The sequence below is a fragment of the Herpailurus yagouaroundi genome, unplaced genomic scaffold, assembly GCF_014898765.1.
Source record: "Herpailurus yagouaroundi ecotype Mexico unplaced genomic scaffold, PumYag 191, whole genome shotgun sequence".
NCBI lineage: Eukaryota > Metazoa > Chordata > Mammalia > Carnivora > Felidae > Herpailurus > Herpailurus yagouaroundi.
Window position 1 is genome coordinate 21,883 of NW_024412422.1, and position 8,571 is coordinate 30,453.

An 8,571-nucleotide genomic window follows, 5' to 3' on the forward strand; every position below is an offset into this window, starting at 1 on the left:
CTCAGAGGATGAAGAGGGGAAGGGAGAGATTAGGGGAGGCTCTGCTCAGCTGTGGGGCCACAGAAGGCAGGATCGGTGATGACCTCCACCATGGCCTGGTCCTTTCTCCTCCTCACCCTCCTCGCTCACTGCACAGGTGACTGAATGTGGGGACAGGGGAAAGGGACACACTTTCCTGGGAGGACAAAATGGGCCCTGCTTCTTCCTCTTGTCTCTAGACCATATCATCACCCTCTCTGTGTCTCTCCCATTTCCAGGGTCCTGGGCTCAGTCTGTGCTGACTCAGCCGCCCTCAGTGTCTGGGGCCCTGGGCCAGAGGGTCACCATCTCCTGCACTGGAAGCAGCTCCAACATCGGGCGTGGTAATTATGTGAGCTGGTACCAACAACTCTCAGGAACAGCTCCCAAACTCCTCATCTATGGAAATAGCAATCGACCCTCGGGAGTCCCAGATCGATTTTCTGGCTCCAAGTCTGGCAACACAGGCTCCTTGACCATCACTGGGCTGCAGGCTGAGGACGAGGCTGATTATTACTGCTCAACGTGGGACAGCAGTCTCAGTGCTCACACAGTGCTCCAGACCTGTGGGGAAGTGACACAAAAACCTAGTTACTCATTTGTGAAGAGCGTGAATAACCCAGCAGCTGCGTGCTCAGCTTAGTCTGTAAATTCTGCTTATTTTTTGGCTGATGCCCTGCGCCCTGGTCCACCCAGTTGCACCCCATAGGAGTGAGGCTCCTCCTCTCCCTTCTGTCCTCAAGGTCACTCAGATTAGTTCATTCATAGACAGATGGTCGCTATGGTAGCAGAAAGTCCTTGTCCTCATGAACTATGAAAATTTACTTCCATGCTAGTTTATATTCATTTGTTGTCTTCTGATCTTTCAATGAGTGAAACATCTTCTCCGTTCTGAGCCTCTCGATGGGGCCTCAGCACTGTCCCTGCTCTACTAGATGGGCATGTCAACTCTCTCGGCATCTGGTATCATTTTGCTTAGCTTTAACCAGATGACCAGTTTCGCTTATATGCTGATATTTGTGGGGAATACAGGAAACATGCCGAACTGCAAATTGAAAAGGTGAAATAAAAACAATCTGCCCAGAGCAAATCCTGAATGTGAATGTCTGTAGAAGCTTTCTTCATAACCATCACATGTAAAAGCAATGAAAACTCTGCACACGGGTGTTTATACCAGCTTTTTACATAATCTCCAAGACTTGACGTGACACAGATGTCCTCCAGTAGGCTGTACATTGTACACTGGGAACTTAGCCAGCTTTAAAACAAATGACCTCTGACGTCACAGTAACATACACCAATTGTAAATACATATTTCTCCAGAAAGGAGAACATTTAAAGTGCTGCATAACACAATTGTAATTGGATTACATTTTAGAAAAAGCACGACTCTGGAGTGTTTGAAGGTCAGTGATCACAGGAGGCGGAGGAAGGAGCAGGAGGGTGAATGTGTGAAGCACGGCATTGCATTTATAGTGGTGACACTCTCGTACGGGACACCGTGATGGCAGCCACACCGTACTGCTGTGTTGTCACAGATCACTATACTCTGCAGCACAATCACAGCACCTTAGGGCATGCATGTAAAGTCATCTAGGAAGTCTGGGGTCTCTAATAGGGTGCACAGTGTGACATCATCCAATCTACTGCTACAAGGGCATGAACCTGCTTCGCCGAAGGGGCGGGGCGAAAGGGTGCTGACCTGAGGGACTTTGAAAAGGAGGGGAGCCTGTATGTTCAGAGACAAAAGAAACCACATGTAAGGCCCATACTCCAGTTGAGGGAGTTGTATCCCATGGGCTGAGTGGTCAATAATCGTGATGTGTCTGGGCTGTGCACTGGAACTGAACAATGAAGTCAATGGTTGCAGATGTTGGGAGGCAGTGTTCTCTCTTCAGGAATGGATGCTAATGTTTTATGGGGGTCTTAGTTTGTCCGTAACCAAAGTGGTGGCCAGACCCACCCTTGTGGTTCGTATTATGCCTACGAGGTATTCTTCAGCTACAACCATCAGGAATCTTTGAAAAATACGGGTTTATTACTTACAAGACCTGGAAACTACACAGCACACTTGGGGCTACAGACTGAGGTCCTGGGCAGAGAAAGAGAAGAGGAAGTGGGGGTGGGGAGCGGTGACCAGAATGAAGTGCCCCTTCCCCTGGGAGCTGAGGGGGTTGAGAAAGATCCTGTAGGTCTGCCTCCCTGTGGTTGGAGGTCCTGGAGATGTGCAGGTGGGGTGAGAGGTTCTGGTTCTTCAGCCCCTCTTCATGATGCCCACTGTCCCAGGCATTTCAGTCTGATCTTGGATGCTCCACGCTCACGGACTCTCATGACCTGTCCCGAACTCACCCTTGAGTCTACAGGTCTGCAAACATCACCACCGATCATATTTTCACCGTCACCGGCCCTCCCTGGGCACCAGCCTGGGAAAGACAAACCTGCACCCGGCTCACCAGAAGGGAGGACATCATTAATACACACATGCCACACGAATGATGAAGGGACTGGGTACCAGAGCCAGCCTGGACTTAGGGACTCATGGGGGATCCTCTCACCCATTCTGTACAGGGGTATGGTACCTTGGGTTCTGTCCCAGGCTCCTGTCCCTCTTACACATCCACACCTGGATGGAGACTGCTCACCACGCCTGGACACCGGCCTCAGGCATAGTCACTGCTTGCTGCCACCAAGGTCAGGGTCCACCATTTATGAGCTTGAAATTCACTATTTCTACTTGTTTCCCAGATCTTCAACTAGTTTCTTAATAGAGAACCATCTCCTTATGTAATGCTTGCCTGCAGGCAAAGGAAGCACCATCTGACGGGTCCGTCAGAGCAGGAACCCCCAGTTCACACTATCCTCTTCCTGCTTCTCTCCCCGAGTTCCTTCTGCCTCACAATCCTGAGCGTCTCCTGTGAGCACAGCCTCCTGTGTCTCCACCTCCTGTTCTCCTGTCTCAGTTGCTCTCCCTGGACCACATAGTTTCTTAGGTCTTGCCCTGCCGTGTCCACCCTCTAACCCCTGGTCCACAACGTCACCAGATGGTTTCTCCACTCTGTGAAGTCACATCCCATCATGGTTAGAGCATCTTCATGCCCTGTTTTGATTTTCCCTTCTGTGAGCTCATGTAGAGAACACAGTCATCCCTTTCTTTCTCCTGAGATGTAGGAAATGACAACACAGATACATGTAATGTGAGAGTAGTTGGAACCCATTGCTTTAATGTACAAGAACTCTGGAACACTGAACATGAAGGTAACGTGCTAAATCTCTCAAAGTTCATACATCAGTGAAAGCCATACTGATGATGGAGTGTTTGGATTTGTTTTATGTTCAGGAAGGGAGGAGGATGAGGGACAAAGAAAGGTGGAAGAGTCAGCAAAGTGAGACCTTGTGGTTGGACACGGATGCAGGCTATTCTTTACACTTTTGTTTATTGTTTTTCAACTTGAACAGGGCCATGATCTATATCTATCTATATCTATATCTATAATCTACTTATCTATCTATCTATCTATCATCTATCTACCTTTCCATCTCTAGCTTTTTTTCTTATGAGGGATGATGTATGCATATCCTGCTATAAAGTTCTACTCAGAGTTGCCAAAATATGTGTTTCATCCATGATGTCAGGTTATCTCGCATCTCCTCCCAACAAGCTGAGGAAGAGGCAGGTTGGAGACCTTGGAGGAGATGGGAATTCAGGATTTTAAGTAATAGGAAAGAAGGGAAGTTGGAGGTAGAGATCAAGGGGTGTGGCTGTTCAGGGAGTGGAGAAGTGGGGGAGCCAGACCAAAATGAGCACCTTGGGTAGGACAGACTTTGGGTTTTATGCCAACAGCACTGAGGGACCTGTCTGAGTTTGACGAGGAAGAGCCCTCTGACTGCCTTGAGACAAACTGTCTTAAGGATGTGGGTGTTTCTGGTCACAGAAATTTACTAAAGAGGGCTTTGAGTCGAGAAGTGTGGGAATCATTTGCACAGTGCAAGTTGAGGTGGATCCATGGTGCAATGAGAAAGTGAGGGTTTATGGAAGCAAATGCTCAGACATTGAACACATCTGAAAAACATTAAAGTCTCACATTTAACCTCTATTAAACTAAGACAATGTGTAATAAAATACAGGTAGGGAATTTTCTTTTAATATAAGGAAATGTTATGACACCAAAACAAACTCCTGACAAGAGATACAGGACACAGATATGCAGAACCTACAAATTGGGGGAATATAAAGTCAACTCCTAAGATTAAAAAGTATGGGACACTCTCCACTGGTAAATGTGAAGCTAACCAAAGCTATTGTATGTATGTATGTATGTATGTATGTATGTATGTATGTATTTATCTACTGATCAATACATCAAATGTAATTATTAGCAACACATTCAATTCAATTTTTTGAGATGTTGGCTGAATTATCCTCTTTGGAATATGACACTAGGTGAGTGTATTCCTACAAAATTCTCTTTCTATTCCTTTCCTGGGAACAACCTCTACAATTTCTTCCAAGCAGCTCAATTGTCCCCTCTTCTGTGACACCTGACCTGATGCACACCTGGGTCATTCAGCTTTGTCTAGAACATCCTGTAATTAATTATATATGCACATATTTGCACATCCCATGGACCAGGGCTTCTCCTGGAGGGAGAAGTTACAATAATTAAACACAAGGATCAGAATCATGGTACAGGTAAAGTACTGTTTAAGCCACTTACCTTCTAGGACACATTTACATTAGTACCTGTCTTTGTTGCTAAAAGAAATCTGAGGAAGATTTTCAGTTTTACAAAGGAAGAAGAACCAAAATAGCATCCAGCCTTTGTTTTGCAGGAGGCCTCTACAGAGACAGGGCACAATCAAGCAGCATCAGGGGTGCCATCTAGCTCCTCTCCTGAGAACTGCACACACAGCATCTCAGCACCAGGGCACCAGAGCTTTGAACTGTGTATGTTATGTGCTCTTACTCTCCATACATTTTGTGCATCTGAGAACAAGATGTGTCCATAGGTATTAGAGAAGCCTAGGAAAGGTTGCTTTTTGAGTCTGGAAACATGCAACCAATTGTCCATATAAATTAATGTTAATGGCTTCTTTGCCTTCTGCCGTTTGTGGCTAAGGTTCTTAGGGGTGATGTACTTTCAGATAGCAGGGGGAACGTGTGCTAAGGATTGGACTATGGATGTGTGCAAAGACAGGGACCTGGTGAGCTGCAGAAACCAGCTGGGCTCTCGGGGCTTTGAGACACAGTGAGTGCTGTACCCTGTGACCAGGAGGGGTGCTGTGGGACTGTCTTGTGCTTCCTACAAAGCTGCTTAGCGAGGACCATTCAGTCAAGGGCACCTGACCCGGGGACTGAGCCCTGTGCTCCTGGTGGGGACTCAGCAGTTGCGTCCTCTCTGGCCTGGCAGAGTCCCCTGAGGAGGGACCTGTGTGTTGTTTCAGCAGGTGCTTCCTCCCAGGGATCTCCCCAGGGGTGAAGCCAACCTCCATCCTCCTCAGTGTGTGGTGTCTGGCCGGGTTTCCGCATCAGGGCCGAGGGAGGGGCTGGGCAGTCACCAGATGTGCCTCATTTGCATGGACGGCCCTCCTCTGGCAGAGAGTGGAGGAGAAAAGGAGGCCTCGGGCAGCCCTGCCAGCTGTGGGGACCAGGATCTGTATCACCATGGCCTGGACTCCTGTCCTCCTCATGCTCCTCTCCCATTGTGCAGGTGGGGAAAGGCCTCACGGAAACTGGGCAGCCCTCAAAATCACTCCTCCTGAAGTCGGAATCTTGAGAAATTTCTCCCTGTTTCTTTGCAGGTTCCCTGTCCCAGCCTGTGCTGACCCAGCCGCCCTCCCTGTCTGCATCTCCGGGAACAACAGCCAGACTCACCTGCACCCTGAGCAGCGGCTTCAATGTTGGGGGCTACTACATAAATTGGTTCCAGCAGAAGCCAGGGAGCCCTCCCCGGTATCTCCTGTACTACTACTCAGATTCAAATAAGCACCAGGGCCCTGGGGTCCCCAGCCGCTTCTCCGGGTCCAAAGATGCCTCGGCCAATGCGGGGCTTCTGCTCATCGCTGGGCCGCAGCCTGAGGACGAAGCTGACTATTACTGTGCTACAGGTTATGGCAGTGGGAACAGCTACCTTTACTCACAGTGTCACAGATAACGAGGAAGTGAGACAAAAACCCCTGAACTCACAGACCTTGCCTCTGAGTCTCTTTTATTGAGAAGCTTCTGTGAAGGCTCCTGTAGGGGAGACACCTCTGTGGTGAGACCTGTCCTTGAGGAGGAAGGAGTGACACACAGATGATGCTATTGTGTAAAGACACAAGATGATCACAGATGTCACAAGAGCACACGCAGGTGAGGGAATAGAGCCCAACTTCCCATGACCCAGGGTCTGTGGAAAATTTAAAAAGTATAAATATTCAATAATTGTAGGTATACGTAGAGGCTTTGGCCACCACCATCATGATTAAATTGACAACATTTCCATCACCTTTAGAGAAAACCCTGACCCACCAGCAGCGGGGCCATTGTCCCCCTGCACTCAGCCCTTTGGAGCCAATAATTCCTTCCTGTCTGTAGTGATTTCCCTACTGAGCACATTCCCCGGGTGCTGAATCACAGAACATGTACCATTGTAAGCGCTCCATTCACTGGCATCGTTGTAGGAGCATCACCACCACCATCTGGAAATACACGGAAGGCTTCACTTACTTGCTTGTCACCCTTGTGCGAAGGCCATGCTAGCTTCTGTATGGCTCCAATTTTAATGCACAGGCTGTCAAAATGATCATTGTTTATTTTTCCATAGTGGCCTATAAGATAATTAGGAATTATTAAAAATTTCGATTTTTAAAAAAAAAATTTATTCTCCGATGTCTATTATTCTCGTCACTTTTTATTTTGCACACTTGTGCACACAAACGTTTTGCTCAATATTTTAGCCGGTTGTTCTATTGGGTTATGAAAAAGAATATTATGTGTTAATTAATTTTTCTAGTTTTTGTCTCATATGTTTTTGCTTTACTTGTGGTGGGGAGGTGGACTGTGTCTCCTTTCCCTTTTTTTCTACTCCCTTGTGTCTGGAAGATGCTAAATGCCTCCTTCCCCCAATTTTACCTCCACTGAGATATTCACAGAGCTCCCCTCCCAACTTTCTTACCCCATCTGCTCACAGTTCTGCATCTGAGACGTCCTGTCTCCCTCCTGCTCGTCCTGGATGCCAGTTGTGTGGTCAGGGCTCGGGTCTCCACACAGGCTGTCCTGTGTCTTCACACTCAAGGGACTTTCTTCCTCTGGCGGTGGTTCATGCCTGCTGCTAGCTCTCCCCTTCCGTCTCCCACAGCCTTTTCTGGAACTGACTTCTCTTTCCACTAAGCTCATGTCTTGTGGTGTGAGCATGGGAGTGAGGCTGCCAGGATTCAGTCATTAGTGCCGCATTTATTTATTCATTTATTTTCACTAACAGGTTGTGAGAAGTTGGTACATAACCTGTCTTATGTTAACAGGATGTAAGTCTTGTGTAGTTTCCTGTTGTCTTAATTGTGTTGGTGTTTTTAAGAGCTTTAATGGGTATTTTGGTTTTTTTGGGTGGATATCACTTCAGCTACCCAGAATTCTTTTTGAAAAACTCATTTATGAAAAAAAATCATAATAAATCATGATTTCCTTTAAAAATAGATACTTTCTAAAGTAATTACTGTGTTTAATTTTTTAAAAAAATTTTTTAACATTTATTCATTTTTGAAAGACAGAGAGAGACAGAGCGTGAATGGGGGAGGGGCAGAGAGAGAGGGAGACACAGAAACAGAAGCAGGCTCCAGGCTCTGAGCTGCCAGCACAGAGCCTGACGCGGGGCTCGAACTCACAGACCATGAGATCATGACCCGAGCCAAAGTCGGCCGCTCAACCGACTGAGCCACCCAGGCACCCCTGCTGTGTTTTATTTTTTACTTGGATATAACATTGCTATAAAAGGCAGAAGTGATGAAAGATAATTGCTATCACAATTTTTACTGAATATTTCTCCACCGTTTCTTTTTTTTTTTTAATTTTTTTTTCAACATTTATTTATTTTTGGGACAGAGAGAGACAGAGCATGAACAGGGGAGGGGCAGAGAGAGAGGGAGACACAGAATCGGAAACAGGCTCCAGGCTCTGAGCCATCAGCCCAGAGCCCGACGCGGGGCTCGAACTCACGGACCGCGAGATCGTGACCTGGCTGAAGTCGGACGCTTAACCGACTGCGCCACCCAGGCGCCCTCCACCGTTTCTTATTAATACATTCAATAAATATAGCTAAAACCACAGGTAAACAATAGGGAGAAAGAGTCAGCTTTTGTACTTAAGAATGAAATATATCATGTAGAGGTGTCTGGGAACTACTACGAGTTCCTTCCTTGGTGAGTCACAGGGAGAGGCTCCACCAGATGCTGTCACACAAAGTAAATTTGATCTGTGGCAAATAAGGAAATCAGGGGGGATAACTTCCAAAGCTGTGACTCCCTGAGTTGGGGTGAGTGGGTTCCTTTCTTTCATTCAGGGTTAGAATGAATGCTCAG

General features: G+C 47.1%; 2 gene segments (V, D, J or C); both read left to right on the forward strand.

Annotated features, from left to right (window-relative positions):
* On the forward strand, positions 1–1,115 carry LOC121010134 (probable non-functional immunoglobulin lambda variable 1-50). The segment is given in 3 exon segments: positions 1–136; positions 258–560; positions 791–1,115. Coding segments are annotated over 3 exon segments (399 nt in total).
* A 4,565-nt stretch (positions 1,116–5,680) lies between these two features.
* LOC121010105 (probable non-functional immunoglobulin lambda variable 5-48) lies at positions 5,681–6,170 on the forward strand. The segment is given in 2 exon segments: positions 5,681–5,726; positions 5,818–6,170. Coding segments are annotated over 2 exon segments (399 nt in total).
* Positions 6,171–8,571: the final 2,401 nt, after the last annotated feature.